The sequence below is a fragment of the Eucyclogobius newberryi genome, unplaced genomic scaffold (assembly GCF_026437365.1).
Source record: "Eucyclogobius newberryi isolate DKJ021-1_F unplaced genomic scaffold, fEucNew1.0.hap1 SCAF_9, whole genome shotgun sequence".
In the NCBI taxonomy this organism is placed as follows: domain Eukaryota; kingdom Metazoa; phylum Chordata; class Actinopteri; order Gobiiformes; family Gobiidae; genus Eucyclogobius; species Eucyclogobius newberryi.
The window spans coordinates 21,614,472-21,630,751 of NW_027316532.1; the positions used below are offsets into that span (position 1 = coordinate 21,614,472).

General features: G+C 42.7%; 1 protein-coding gene across 3 annotated transcripts in view; it reads left to right on the plus strand.

Moving 5' to 3' along the window:
- The first annotated feature begins 1,748 nt into the window (after window positions 1-1,748).
- Window positions 1,749-16,280, plus strand: part of rfx2 (regulatory factor X, 2 (influences HLA class II expression)) — a 40,195-nt gene continuing 25,663 nt past the window's right edge. The window contains exons 1-5 of one of the 3 annotated variants that reach the window (XM_072439074.1): window positions 1,749-1,848; window positions 3,780-3,853; window positions 13,847-13,955; window positions 14,837-14,917; window positions 15,666-15,748. In XM_072439074.1, the coding sequence (XP_072295175.1) occupies window positions 13,848-13,955; window positions 14,837-14,917; window positions 15,666-15,748 (272 nt within the window). In that variant the 5' untranslated portion in view covers window positions 1,749-1,848; window positions 3,780-3,853; window position 13,847. Of the gene's footprint in view, window positions 1,849-3,779; window positions 3,854-13,846; window positions 13,956-14,836; window positions 14,918-15,665; window positions 15,749-16,280 lie in introns of those variants that run through there. The other 2 variants (XM_072439075.1, XM_072439076.1) reach the window with 2 other exon arrangements.

Below are 16,280 nucleotides of genomic sequence, written 5' to 3' on the forward strand. Positions count from 1 at the left end.
TTCTGTGTCATTGTAAGATTGTATCATCTCCTGATCCTATTTGTATAAAAAAGGACCCAAAGTTTTGAAATCTTGCCCACTGTTTAGACCAGGTAGTAAAGCTTTAATATGTCAAAGGTTTTTTTCTTTAAACAATAGATAATCTATCGTTTATAATTTATTTATAATCTAAATTTATTATCATTGTACACATTTTTGACAAGGTGAGATTGAAATTACTCTTTTTTTGGCCCGCTTCATGGGACAGGACAGGTGAGCGTGAAAATGTGATGAGATATATAGTGTATATTTCTAAAAGTATTAGTGGAATCTCACAGGAAAGAGAACGGCTGTGTCTGTAAATATATATATATATATATATATATATATATATATATATATATATATATATATATATATTTTTATTTTTTTTTCAAACTGAGTCCAGATGACTACAACTGAAGCTTTTTCTACTATGGAACACGCCTGGACGAATGAGGGACTACACCGACATATATATATATATATATATATATATATATATATATATATATATATATATATATATATACATATATCTACTGCCATCTAGTGTTCAGAAGGTGTAAATACAACCGACTCAACGCTCTTGTTTTATACATAAGTTGAATCAAAACATGAACATTAAATTAAATTATATCATATTAACAAATGACAGTAATAAGCATAGAAACAAGCTTGATACACACAAGCTCTGTATCTATTTCATAACTGCTCTATATTTAAACCAAGGGGAAAGTAATAGGAGATCCATGGGTTTCAGGATGTTGAGCGTTGCCATAGTGATGGACAAGTCGGCGTAACCCTTCATCCAGTTCAAGACGACATATTAAAGGCGCAATGGACGATTTTTCGGTGATTTGAGAACGCAGGCGGAAGTGCGCATGCGCACTCCCCCGTGTGGACTGATACAACACACACGTGCGTTTGTTTATTAGCGCAACGGATCGCATCGCATCTCTCGTCTCCCGTAGATTTCTGTCCACTTCTGAGTCAGCTCGAACTGTCTTTCTCCGTCTTCATTTTGCCCCGTACACTGAGGGAACTATATTATGATAGATCCATGCGCTTAGGCACGCGGAAACGTGGGGACGAACCGTACGCGGCTGGAGGTGAGCGGTAGGTGTGTTTTATGATTGATACGTGGCAGGACTAATGATTTATCCACGCCACGAGGAAATATGTCTGTGCAATATGATAAAAAAATTTGCTGAAAAAAATTATCCATTCCACCTTTAAGTTATGATAAGATAAGATAAGCCTTTATTTGTCCCACAATGGGGAAATTCCAGTGTTGCAACATAAAGTAGGCATAGAAGTAAACAATAAAAAACAGATAACTAATAAAAACTCTTATAAAAAAACTCTTATACTATATAATAACAATAATGACACTCTTATTTACAGCTTTTCTTATTTAAATCGTTATCATGATGTCGCGTGATACTGAAAATCTTCGTTTATTAATTAATCAATTAAATCAAACATCTTAATTAGCCTTTATTCGTTTAATCAGTCGGAGTCATAGCGCCTCCTGGTGGCACGAAAAAAAACCGACACCAAAAGCGTGGGCGTGGCCGCGTTGTCATCGTTCCTCTAGCCCCGCCCCCTTCAGCGGGGTGGGTGGGGGGACGTGGACGTGTGACGTAGGCGTTCCAGGGTAGCAACAGTTGCCTCGAGACCCCGCCGCGCCATAGTGACTGTAGCCGTGGAGACAGTTACTTGCCAACGGGCGCAACACTCAGCAGCAACCGCGGCCGCAGCATCTGGAAGTCCGCGCAGAGAGGAAAAAGACAGCACGGACAGGCACAACTTTCCCCACGAACCAAGGTGAATATTTATCTGTCGCGTGCGAACAAAACAACAACAAAAAAAAAAAAAAACACGGAAGATTTCTGCGGATTTTTGTGTGTGTCGAACCCGATTTAACTTTCCGGTTCTGCGTCGGGAGCGTTTCCCCGAATAAACCACCTGCCTCCGCGGCGACTTGACGTTCTATTATTCTCTTCAATGTCGTTTGCTGCGTGTTTACTTCTCTGTTGTTGTTGTTGTTGTTTGTTGTGCTCGGTTTACACTTTACACTTGTTGCTTTAGAAGAAGAAGAAGAAGAAGGAGCGAAGCGCGAGCTGTGAACGCGCTTTTCCGCCGCCGCCGTCGATTAAAAAACTACAAGTTGCGTCAGCGCTACGTGTTGCTTTTAACGGCGTTTTTTCACGGTGTCCGGGAGCACGTCTTCTTTTTAGCCCGTGTTTACCGTGTGCGCGGTGGCGGCGTGCGGGCAGCGGCTCGTGCGCAGCGCAAGGTGGACGTAGAAGAAGAAGAAGAAGAAGAAGAAGGAATAAGTAACTGGGGGCGCTGCGGATGCTAACTAGCTTTAGCCGCGTTACCGGGACCGTAAACGAGCCGCTCTCTCGCCTCTTTCCGCGGCTGCTCCGGGTCCGGTAACATGCGGTAACGTGGAGCGAGACAACATTGTAGTTAAAGTAGAGTTAAATAAGCTGCTTCTAGAATGATAGAAGTATAGTTGAGTTTTAGGGAGTTACACGGGTTAAAAGTGCATGAAAACTGCCGCGTGTGACGGCTGATGTGAAGTGGATGTCAATTGGAAAGACAAAACATTGAATAAAATAAAAAATGCATAAGAATAGAGCGTGTCAATGAGAGGAACTGAAAGATAGTTGAAGCAGAGATGACAAAAACACAGTTGTTCAAATATCTACTGAAGTATGATCAATATAAATGTCTTTTGGAAATGAAAATCAGGAAAAAGAGTTGTATTTTCACTGTCCCTTGAACAAAAGTCACAAACCTAACTTTTTTTTTAACGGTGCAACATAAATCTTAAAGTATAAACGATGATAGAATAAAGGTAAAATACTGTTTCGCTGTCATTTTTATACTGGTCAAGTGGGAGGGAAAGTGTACAGTCCAAAAACTACTAAGAAGTACAATATTGTGAAAAATACTCAAGTAAATGTAACGAAGAATCACTTGTTAACATATGTTTGTGTTTGTTTTGAAGTATCTTTGGATATTTGTCTTAAATCGGTCTGTTGGTGGCCTTTTAACTTATTTTCCCCCCTTTTTTTTAATTCTATGCAACTAGATTGTGCTGTGTTTGTTTTTCCAGCAATGTGACACTAAATATAAGTTAAATATTTAGTCTCCCGTTGAGGACCGTCCACGTTTAATCAATGATGAGTTTTGCTTGTCGTGGCCTTTTTATAGCGTGTATATTTACTACTACTTCCGTCGAATCGCCTGTTCGATTTAAAGAGCTTATCTCCATTACGCATTCAAGTCATGGACCACTTTGCAAATGTTTCTACAATAATTCCACACTTAAATCTCGAACTGCAGAAACCTCAGTCATGACAAAACACGTAAAAAAATGATCTGATTCAACTGCCAAAAAGCACTTTCTACAGATAAAATTTAATTGAAACTTCCTTTTCCCCCTGAACTGTGTAACAACAAGTGCTCTGAACGTCCATGTGCAGGAGCCGCCTCCCCCTCTGCCCCTGCCTCCTCCCTCCTGTCTCCCCCCATCTCCCCCTGTCTCATCCCCCCCGGCCTGAGCGTGACACTGTTATGTTTACATGGCAACTCCATATACAAATACACCCAAGTTATGGAAAAGGAGTGGAACGCGGGGAGGAGGACCAGGGGGGTGAAATATCATTCTGTTCGAACGTGAGCGCCCTTAATCGCATTATATTTTTCATCTTTCCTTCCTTTTCCTTCCTCTCCCTCTGTTTTAGGAGCGCTGGCGTGCAGAGTTTGGCCAGGAAGTGGAACTTTTTCTCAGAGGGAAGATTTTTTTGCACATCTGAAAGTAAGAGAAACCCGTTGAAAGTCGCGGCTGCCCATCATATCCGTGGGTTTCAGAGAGAGGGAGGGGAAAAAAAAAAAAAAAAATGATCTAGCTCCGTTGCCATGGCGATTGACAATACAAAACAATGTGTCTTCCTGAGAGGTGAAACGTCCATAAAATATCCCACGACAGGAAACTTAAATCCGCGTTTAACTATAAGTCAAAAGGCAAATAAATAAAAAGGAGCACTGTGTAACTTTTCTGTCGTCTCCATGGAGATGCTATTGCTCTGCTTGGAATGTTACACAGTATGCAGTCGGTGCGTTGCCGTGGCATCACACCGGCGGCAAACAGCGTTCGTGTCCGTGGAGGCTATTTCTACAGTTACCATGGCGACGCAACGCACGCATTAGCGAACGCAGCTGGAGACGTTTTAAGATGGTCGGGTAAAAAAAACACACAACATGGATTTGAGCAACACGTTTTCAGGAGACAGTGGTCACTCCGAGCGGTCACATTTTTGGTGTTGGTGATCAACAAAAACAGTGCGATTCAACTTCTTCTTTGGTGTTTCATGGCGGTTGGTATCCACAGTGTTGCATTACCGCCGCCTACTGTAGTTGTGAAAGCTGTTGGCTAAAGCTAGCGTGTGCCTGTGATGTCATCAGAGGGGGACGTACAGCAGCTCGCCCGTCTGGTTTCGACTGAATAGGCGCTTTATGGTCGGATTGTGTGAAAGCAAAGCCCAGATTGAAGTCGTAACTCAAGTAACGGAGCTTCAGACGAAGCAGTGCCTCCTGTTAGCTTGGCCTTGCGCGAAAGAGATCACGTTTTGTCAACATTTGCATTTATTCGTCGTCACAGGCGTTTTTATTGCTCAAAACCAGCAAAAACGCGCCTTCTTACTGAGGTTGGGGTCGCCTCTCCGCACAGATCTGACCTGTCACTTGGTCTTGTGGTGTCACCGGCTTGTTTCCATGGAGACAGATAAGGGATTATTGGCATACTGTGGAGCACGGACGCTACCAACAGTAAAGTTACATAGCGCACTGTTACATTTGACGGTTTTTTGATGGGTTAAAGAAAGGATTTACAATTTAGTTTGATTTCAGTTGCGCACGCAACGGTAAGAAATGTGAATAATTTCAATGTAGCAGCCCTTTTTTTGCATCACCGGCTGCGCTAAGTGCGTGTGCTGTTTATTGCACTTGCGCAGCTGTCAATATTCTCTGGCTCCGCTTGACATCGGTGACCCGATGGAGCATTCGGTCACATGTACCGCGTGTAGCGTTCCGGTGTGCGTGTGTTTACGTGCGCGTTTGCTAGCGCCGCATTTAGCCCTGGTCACAACTATTGCCCTGGGGAGAAGTTGTCGTTCGGTGGCCAGCGACAGATATAGACTCTGGGCCGTCGCTCGTTGCGCTGACCACATTCGCGTCGTATTTACCTTCCTTTGGCCCGTCGCGTGCGCTTTTGTCGCCCGACGCCGCCCGCAACGCTTTTAACGGTTTATCCCCATAACGCCAGTCAAAGGCACGTCAGGAAATGGCAGAGCGGAGAAGCGGAGCGAGTGGAAGAGGCCTTGTGGGGCTTGTTAAGTGGAAACTAATGGTGTCATTTGTAGAGACATGTTGTAGTGTATTTTCATTTTTTTTCTTCTATAAATACATGACTTTTCCGGGCGTGTTTGATCTTCGAGGGGGAGTAAAGTGAAACTGCTTCACGGTAACGCAGGGTACTACCGGTAGAACCCTTTTCCAAATGGACGATATTGTTAAAAAACATGAGCCGCAACAAAGAAGAAGCCAAAGGAAACACATGAGAAGTTGGTCGGTGTTTATAATTTGTCACTTAGTCGACCTTCTCTAGCTCAAATCTTATCGTACTTCAATAAATAAACCTCCAAAAAAAATCCTCCACGAGTGCCAAGAGAATATATCCACGATAAGAACTGAGTCTCAAAGATGCTTGTTCCATTTGTATTTCTTTATTGAACGATCATTCGATATTGTGATCATCTGGACAAGCCAACTCGCTGTATAGATTTTCTTTATGTTAAACGTTCATGAATGCACAGTAATGATGAGACGAGGGAACAGTTACGCTCTGTTGTTGGATTTCTCATTTCTTTTCCCCGTTACGTGTCAACAAAAACACCGCTCTTTCTCGACAAACTCAAACGCGATGTCCAACCAAACGAAGTTCGTCTCCAACTGTCCTGAAAGTCAAATGTTCTATGTCTTCCCGATCGGCCCCGTCTCACCCTTTTTCTCCCTCTTCCCCGGCAAAACGCTTTGGAAATCTGTGCGCGCTCTCGGTTGCCGGGAGACGGAGAAACAAATCTCGGTCTCGTGGCGGAAAAACCCGTCTCCCGATTGGCTCCCCCCGTTTTGCGGCAACAAGTTGAAACTGGCCGTGGAATGAAATGTTGTCCATGTATGTGTGTGTGTGTGTGTCACCGGGAGCATTCTTTGCATTCCACCTGTTCCCATCAGCGCTGCACAACCGCTAATTAAATTTCCTGCCACAAACGGTAGACAAGGCAGCGGCGTTTGCATCACAATACCGTCCCCCCCTCACTCAACTCTCTTCTCAGTCAGGGTTCGTTGCGGCCCCCCAAACACAATCTCGTCACTCTTTTTCCCTACTTTAAAACTTATTTTTTTACCGTCTGAAATGAGTTAGCTAAAAGTAACTCATGATCATCGTCCACGACAACTCGCCGAGCGTTTAGCCGCGATGTTTAGACGGTGCTCGCTATCGTTTTGAAGGGATTTAGCCGGAAACAAAAAGGATCGGGTGCCATTGTCGCAAGTTAAATGGCCCCTTTGTCGCCATTGTAGGTATCAGAGGAGCTTTAGTGTTTCAAAGTAGTATTGTGTTGGCTTATTTCCATACAGCTTGGGGGGGGGTGGTGGTAAACTTTTCAGTCACACAACTGGAAGCTATCAAAGTGTCGTCGTAAAAGAGGCACGCGATTCTGACGCTAATAAGTCGCTAAAAGGGCGATCTGTCTGTTGTTTTGGTGGTGGATACGGCCCAGCGCGATACATTTTTTGAAATGGCTTTGGTGAATCGTGACGTTTGTTGGGTCCGGGCGGCAGCGAGTCCGTTCCCGCAATGTAGCAACACTCGGATTAGCAAGACGATGGATCATTTGTCAACGTTTGGTATTTGACGACCTATTCTGACATGGAATCATAGTCATTTATACCTTTTTGTCAAGAAGAATGACTGTGTCAAGAGTGACTTTGGCCTAGCTACTAAAACTTTGGCCTAGCTACTAAAACTGTTCTTCTAAAACTATTCTTCTTTGCTAATTTAGAGTTAGCGGTGGGAGATCTGTGATCTGAGATTTGTGAGGACCTTTCACCAGTTAAGAGATCTAATACTTTGATTTGAATTGAGCCATCGCTTTAAGAACAGAGGGCCGTTGCTGCGTCAAATCCTTTAAATCTGGAAGGAATCCCAAGAATATTGAAAAAATGTATAATATCGCGATTAAGCCCAGTTACAATATCGAGTGCATCGTCTGTAATTAAAGCTCGTTTAATGACAGCAAAAATGAACAGAAATGTCGAGTGTAATCTTCCAAACAAGGGTATAAAGTCATATTTCTGGCCTGTTGCCGTTAGTTTTTAAAGTCCGGCCGTCGTGTATTGCGGTATTAGCTTTTGTCAATGTTCTTTTTATTTATATATATATATATATATAAATAAAAGAGCTGAAACGACTCATCGTGACGACATGACGATCCGTCAGTCGCTCGCTACAAATATTGCGTGAAAGTTTAAAAAAGGGCCAAACATCCAGTGGTTTATGTGAGTGATATATATATATATAGTGATATATATATATTATTTATTTATTTATATATATATATATATATATATATATATATATATATATATATATATATATATATATATATATATATATATATATATATATATATATATATATATATATATATATATATATATATATATATATATTTTTCTTTCATTGTGAGCGAGCCAGGTACAGAGTTGGCTCGAGATTAAAAAAAGCTCAGACATCTCAGTCATCGTCCTAATGACCATAACGACATGAGCTAGTGCAGAATCCCCCTCGCTCCGCCGCTCCCCCGCTGTCATTTCCATGTGGTCGAGCCGGTGGTCAGGACAACACACCGGTCAATGCTACTTCTCTTTACGTTAAACGGACGAGGGCAGTGTGGGGGGGATGAACGGGCGACCAAACGGATGGGGAGGGGTGGAGCGGTGGCGATCTGGAAAGAGGTTAGAAGAGCCTGGCTGTTAGGGGGAGGAAGTTGCAGCAAACACGCGATCGCCATGGCAACGGTTTGATCTCTCCCTGTGTGTGTCTGTCAACGGCGACGGAGTGGACAGGTTTGCGCTGATGGCCAGAGGTGGTCTCGCTCTCTCGCTCTCTCGCTCTTTACCTCCGACTCCTGCCATCTGTGGACACCGAGAGCCCGCTTTGATTGGATTAGCTGTGAATTAATGAGACAGGTTTGACAAACAGCCTCTGTGGTGGGAATAAATCTCGTATCATATCTTAATTTGGGCTTAGTGGCCTGAGCAGCACGTGTCACGTCTGAGATCCCTTATTTGACAAAAAGGAAGAAGGGGAAAAACCGTAATGAATGTTTACTAGAAGTAGGAGAGATGTCAAAAAAATGTGTAGTATAATTGTTGTTTTGGAGATATGAAAATAACTACTAAAAAGGGTGCAAATGAAAGAGTACTTATATGCACTCTTTAGGGGTAATTTTACATATGGAGTTATTACCTTTTGTCATTGTCGCACACTCATAATGTTCATGTGACGATACAAGACGTGGAAAGCGTGCGCTTGCTCAGAGACCTGTTGATTCAGACGTAAAAAAGAATAGTAAAAAAAAGAAGAATGCAAAAGAAAGCTGAACAAAGATGCCTTTGTCGAAGCAACAAGTGGAAAGTTGTTTGTGAATGAGCATTAGAACATTACTCATCTGAGCTTGTTTATCGACTGTGCTCAGCTGGGAGAAGTTTGGAAACGCTCCAGACTGTGGTTGGAGAGCTTTGCATTTCAGGAGCAGTAAAGTATCATGAAGTCGTCAGAACAACAGCACTTTTCCCCCCGTCGACCGAGATCGACTCTGGAGTGAAGTCTGTAAATGTCTGTGTCCAACATTAAGAGCTAACAGCACTTTGTTGTAAGTTTCTGCGTGGCGTGAGATACAGGGATCAGGTGGGGGGATGGCATTGTTTGGTTTGGGAAGTATTCTGTTGGTCGCCTAGCAACAGGCTCCTGGAAACGGGAGTGGACGGTGTTGCCACTAGCAACCGTTGTTGCTCTGCAAACAATGTGGGCCAGTGCAAACATGAGCCAAGACTGTGGCTCCTGCTTTAATTGAACATCTGTATGTGTTTTTGTGTGATCGAGTGCAGAAGGAGCGCGATGTGTCGCTGACAGATGTGTAAATCCATCTGCACGCTGTAAATTACTAACTTTTTACACCTTTCACTTTACTATCTTCCTGTTCTGACAAGTTTAGAGAGTCATCCAAGAGAGAGACAAACTGCAAAAAGGAGGACTTAAACATTTTTAACATTTACTTCACTTAACTTTATATGTTTAAGAATGTCATTAAAAAGAAATATATTTACATTAAACAGGTCGATTAGTTGTGTTTTGTACAGGGGTATATCCAGTTTCATGCCAATGCACAGTTCTAAAACCATTTGAATAAAGAAACATACATGTATTGGAGCAAAGTTAAAACGTGGCAATGATTGTACTTTTATACCACTCAAAACGCCTGTGTTTCTTTGCAAATCTGTCTAAAATTGTGTTAGAGCAATTGACAATTTCACCTTTTTTTCCCGGTGCCTGGGTTACGTCTTCTATGAAAGTTGTCTGAGCTAATGTTAAAGCTCATGAATTGTGACTGAGTGGAAACAGGCTCCGACATATGACAAAAACACAAGACTTTGTGCCAGAACAGCTTCCCTTTCTTCGCCGCGTTCCCTGCTGGGCCGAATCTTTGTGTGGCAGGAATTTACTGTGGCTTTTTAACTTGTCTAAAAAACAAGTGCTCCTCGCCCCACTTCAGACCAGCAAACTGCGACCCCCGAGCCCTAAACGAAGAGTGTTTTAATAGTCAAAATGCCAGCTGTACACCTTCTTAATTGTCTTTCTCTTACGGCAGAAGAAACCAGCGGGCTACTTCCTCTGCTGAAAATGACTGACGGCGAATGATCAGATTGTTGCACATTTATTTATAACCCTCCTCACACTTGAGACATATTTTATCGTCTTCGGAACGACTGAGAGCGCCGCAGCAGAACTTCTCAACAATGGCTTTTTCTAGCGGCTGTTACAAAGATGGGACGTAGTAGAAGTAAAAATACATATACAGTGACAGTTACGTAGTACTCTTGATCTCTTGGAGCATAGAAAGTGGCTCCAGGGTTGTGAGATGGACGCGTGCAGTTTTGGAGTGTGTTTTTCATGTAGACACGGCCTCGGGCAGATTCTCCGTGGTGGCGCACCCTAACCTGTTGCGTTTCTACTTTGGTAGAATTTCCCAGCTAAATATAGCTCCGTGAAGCCAGAGCTTGTCTGAGGCCGCTGCAGTTGTATACAAACTGATCTTACAGCGTATGTTACAGGATCAGTCCGCAATCATTCTGGAAAGCAAGTAGAAACGCTCATACAGACGAAGAAAGTAAACAAACTGGCACGAAAAACCTCTTCATTTATGGTAATACGTCGTATGTATGAGCAGTTTGTTGCAGTATCGACAACACAATCCTGAGAACTGCAGTACATTTGGTTTATTGGCTTGATTTGATTTAGATACATAACATAATTTAATACTTTAATTTATCATTTCTATTCGATAACTTTAGTTTTTTGCCCAATCCTTTCCAAAATAGTTTTCCCCAGCACATACTGTATATGTCATCAGCTTTTAGGGTCCAAATGAGACCGCTGTCGAAGCATAAAGCGTTTTAATCTCCGTAAAAAGGAAATGCTCCGTTAGCTGGCTAGTTATTGTTAGCATAACCGCTCTGAAGGTTGTGGAAATCCCTTATAAACTCATCACGGTGAATACTTAGGGTGCTCCAAATGCAATAGGAAAGTGGGGAATAAGTTTGGTTGGTTAATTAGTTGGTTAGTTCTGTTTTCCACAACGTTTTATCTGGGACGGAGCATTTAACGGTCTTGTTAGTCCAGTAGAAATAACTGCAACAAGTGTCAAATTTCCTATTCACCACTGAAGTGAAGGATTTGCAATGAAACCATTTAAATCTTCCTTTGACTGTGGCTAAAGAGCGGTTTGCAGATTGAGACCGCGGTCAGGTTTCAGATGGTTTGTAGAGAAACCGTCTTGGTCAATTTACCCCAAAACTTTCCACAAAATCAACATGTAATCCTTGTTTGGTTTTGAGAAACAATTGTTGGAAGCGTGTTTAGTTTTTGGGATTCAGAGCCGACTCATTTGTTTGTTACAGTTTGCAGTAAGTGTGGGAACTCCAGTCAATGTGTCAGAAACGGACTAAAAGAATCAGGTTTATATGCGTTTTATGAGCTAGATCTAACATGACATTTGTTGCTAATTGTACTTTTAGAAGACAATATTCCTTGTTAAGGCAAGTTGGGTTTGTACAATCGTAATATATTGGGTGATATTGACAAAATTGAATATCTTAAATGTATAAGTTCAGGTTTAAGTATCAGACAAATGTGAAGTGACTGTAAAGCTTCCCATAAAAGTGCAGAAATATCACTTTATATCCTTTTTTTTCTTCTTTAAAACAATGTACTCGATATTTCCATGTATCGTATCTTCAAAACAATATTTGCAATAGTCACAAGATTTTTGATATCTATCCATGTCTAATAGTGTCGCAATATTCACATTTCCACCTCTATTTCAACATAAGTAACAGGCGCGATACTCAATAGTGACTTTACAATGACATTTTTCCAATTCCAAGTTTCAACATAAAATAACTTCACTTCCTTTATCTCATCGTGTGGTTCTGGTGAAGCTCAAGAACATTCTAAAACGGTTGATACTTGTTTAAATGAGTATATCCAGCTTCGATGCCAGTTTTAATCACGACCAGTTCCCGACTTCCGTTACGTTTGACCACGGTATCGTTGAAATCGTCATGTAAACTGTAGCTGGGGTTCGGCGTCCCCTCTGCAGTGCCACTTCCACCCCGCGGCCCTCTTTCTAATCCCCCTCTTTGCACTCGAAAGTTCCTGCTCGAGCTTTTACAAACGGGAGAATAGAGCGAGCAGGGAGGGGGCGGGAGGAGAAGGAGGAGGGGGAAGTGGAGGAGGAGGAGGAGAGGGTCGGGGGTGGTGGTCACCATGGATCCCCTCGCCATGGCAACCAACAAACGTTTACAAAGCATTAAGGAATTTCCTCATATCAGCTGGATTATTGCAGCAAGCGCGGCGGCGGATGTGTGCAGAGCCGGAGCTATAGCGTCCACGTCCCGGTTTCTTCCCCCCCAAACTTGTGTTTTATCATACGTTCCCGCTCCGACCCGCGTACACGTCTGTTCTCCCGGCTTCCCTCCCGTTTCGCTCCGTGCCTTTTGAAAAGACGGCCTTTTGTGTCTCTCCATTTTTAGCTCCCCTTTGCTATGCCGTGCACATTGTCGAGAGAGGAGAGCAGGACTTTCGGTAACTCAACTCCGGAGTCCCAACTTTTCCACTCGGGCCCGTCCTCCTGTCAGTGCGATCATAATTCAGGTTTTTTATCGTCTCTTTGATGTTCCGGTAAAAATGGAAAATATGAGCGGCTCGTGAGGTTCGCCAAGTGTTTTCGTTGAGCTCTGCGATGCCGTGGAGACACTATATCGTGGTCATATGGACAGTTCATAGTCTGGAGTGAATTCAAACTGTAGCTTCTGTTGTAGTCGAGGCTTTACCCGGAAGAGTCCACTTTAAGGGTCTTCACAAACTGTATATATATCCAACTATTTTAGATCTGACTTTAAAGGTGCACTGCGTAACTTTTCTGGTGAGGGGTCCGCCATCTGCTTGTCTCCATCTTGTATTGATTTAGAAAATACAGAAAGATGAGGATGACTGTACCGTATTTTCCGGAATATAAGTCGCACCAGCCAAAAAATGCATAATAGAGAAGAAAAAAACATAAGTCGCACTGGAGTATAAGTCGCATTTTTGGGGAAATTCATTAGATCAAATTCAAGACCAAGAACAGACATAGTAACAGATTAGAGAACATGGTGAATAGGTGTACTTATGCTAACGCTAACACCTTCAGCTACATGACGCACAGACAGAACTGTGGTAAGTGTCTGGTATGTTAACGTAACATATTAACAGTTATTCAGATAACTATAGCATAAAGAACATGCTAACAAGTTTACCAAAGCATCAGTATTACCCCAAATCACTAAATCCAGTGAATTCTTCTTCCTCTGTGTCACTTCTAAACAACTCCACAAACTCCGGAGGTAAAGGAAGTACAGATTCTTCTTCTGCGTTGCTTAGAGCCTAGAGCGCCCTCTTGCGGTCGTCAGTGTGAAAATAATGTATAATATCACATAAGTGGCACCCTGGCCAAAACTATAAAAAAAAAGTACCGCTTATAGTCCAGAAAATACGGTAATATTAAACAAAAGTCAATAAACAATACACTTCTCTAGCTAGAAGCCTTCCGTCACCGTAACTCAACTTATTTCAACATTTATTAGACATAATATATTTGAAGTCTCGTACGATAGAAATGATAATTTGATTAGTCGACTAATAGAAAAATGTATCGCAGAGCAGCTGACTACGAAAATAATCGTTAGTTGCAACGTTAATCTCCATGGAGAAATATATGGATTTGTACCCCTGACTTATGCCCACCTGACTTATAATGATACTTGGTGGTCATGGTTGAAACGGCAGTGTTTATTGTGTTATTGTTCATGGAGCTAAATGCTGTCACTCAAACGCTGTGTGCTCACATCTGCTCTCCCCCTCAAACAGCATGCAGAGCTCTGAAGGTGGGTCGGACTCGGCGAGCAGCGTGGCAACTCTGCGGACGTCATCATCAGCCCAGGCTCCGGTGGTGCAGCCTGTCCCAGCCTCGCAGCAGGTACGAACTCTCCACGAGGACCAGCGTCACTGCCCACATCTGCTGAGTGTCTGAGTGTTGTGGTGAAGCTATACACGACTCATCTTCTGATACTTTGTACTTGGATATTGTAGTATATATAGTTTACTCGGTTGTATTTTGAATCATGCATGTTTGAGTAATGCTATGTCGTCCTAGAACTGAGGATGAAGTGCTCAGAAAATTCCTCTTTTCACCTACCCCGTATCCCCGCCCACAGCCCTGTACTTAGTTCCATTAAATGTATTTTTGTAATGCCCAAAATCACAACAGCAGTTTCCTCGAAGGGCGACAATGAAATAAAGAAGCCGATTACACAATGTTCACAGGAATTTAGCGAATGGATAAATGTCCCAGATGCCCCTGTCCTTAGACCCGCCTTCTTGGCGAGTAAAAACACATAAAACCCTTTGGGGAAAAAGTAGAAACCTCGGGGGGGGGGGGGATCCTACTCCCACAGACAGACAAGCTGCAGATGGTCATTTACAGATAAGGTCATCCTGCAGATGAAGAGGCCCTCCTCTAGAGTAGAGGGCGTTCCTCTAGAGTAGAGGGCACGTTCTTGCGTTCTTCTAGAGTACAGGCCGCTCCTCCCGGCAGTTGAGGAGCTGGTCATGGTGGTGTGATGGGGTGAAACAGTACCACTCCCTGAGATTTCAATGCTACATACCCGTTTCCTTCAACAAACTAAGACAAAGGCACAACGTGGCTGGCTTTTGTTTATTCCTCAGGCAGGTGATCGCTGTCATCTCTTGCTCAAACAGGTGTTGAAAGGGGCATGTTGTGTTGACACAGTGTGTGCCATGATGTGCTGATTGTATGTGCATACCTATGTAATGGAGTTATGTCTTATATCCAAACAGAGGGTGCTGGTTCAAGCCACAGGCTCAGCTCAGAAGGGAGCAGCACAGCAGCACAGCAGAGCTCAACAGGTCCCACAGCAGGTACAGTGCTGTTCACAGGCAGTGCTGTCAGAGTCAGCGCACCACACAGGGACATTATATAGGCACTGAATTATTATAAGCAGCTTTAGGGGCTCATTTCACTCACTTTCAGGTTATGAAACACTGGCTAAGGCTTACAGCATGAGCACTGCATGGAGTCAACCCAATCTCCTCTGAATCATATACAGTACATCTCTGCTGCCTCCCTCTGTGACTGTTAACACCAGTTCTTTTTTCTGGCTGAGCCTGGCTGCTGCCTCCACACATCAGCAACGAGCAAATATGAATATGATGCAAGTCTAATTACTTTTAAGAGAACATGTGTGCTTCTGTTGCTTCTGTTTCCATCTATTTTAAACTCGTCATTTGAACGTCTGACCTGCTTGAACCAGATCCACCTACTGTACGTCTGTCTTGTGCCATTGTTGAATCTGACGTGCATTTTAATGATGATTCAACAATGTAATTAATCTTTTTTTCCTTGTAAAAAGATGTTTACATGACTATCAATGAAGGGTATTTGCGTACAAGATGCTGCTGTGGTTTATACTTCCTATTAAGTCAATGTAAGTAGGGGAATATTTGCTTTGAGATAAAATCATACACATTTCTTTTTCCATTGTCAACTAAAGCTAAATAGAGCATTTTACCTATGGAGATCCGAGTTGGTTGTCTATTGCAGGGGCGTACAGAGCGTATTGAGGGGCGCGGTGTGTTTCTTCCCTCACGTTGTATGTGGCCTGTGCAGGTTCAGCAGGTGCAGCACGTCTACCCGTCCCAGGTCCAGTATGTGGGAGAAGGGGGAGATGCAGTTTACACCAACGGGACCATGTAAGGCCATTCTCTAGACAAATCTAACTACACCTTAATCAGCCTAAAGAAAGACCTAATTCATAATGAACAAATGGTTTATAAGCATGATTAGGAGTTCGGGGATTTGTTCATTATGAGTCCGGGCTGCAATAATTAATCCGAATAATTGTGACTGCTAAACCAATCCAAACAAACAAAGAAAATACACAATAATACAGTATTCTCTATATTCAAAAACCTTCAGTCAGCATATTTTTCCATTGGATCTGTTAATAAATGTATTTTAAAAACCTCAATTTACAATATTCACTGTAACTAGGTGACAAATTGAAATAAAAAAGCTGACTAAATAATCATTGGTTGCAGCCCTTGCTAGGAACTCATGAAACTGCGGAAAACGATCGTCTTACCCGGAGATCGTCACGTTATCCCGGCGGACATCCTAATTTTTCCCCTCCATCCCTTGTTGGGAAATGGGAGGTTTTGTCTATAGGAGTTATTGTTTATAAGAGTTCTTCTATTGAGAGTGTTTTTTAAACTTCCTATATTC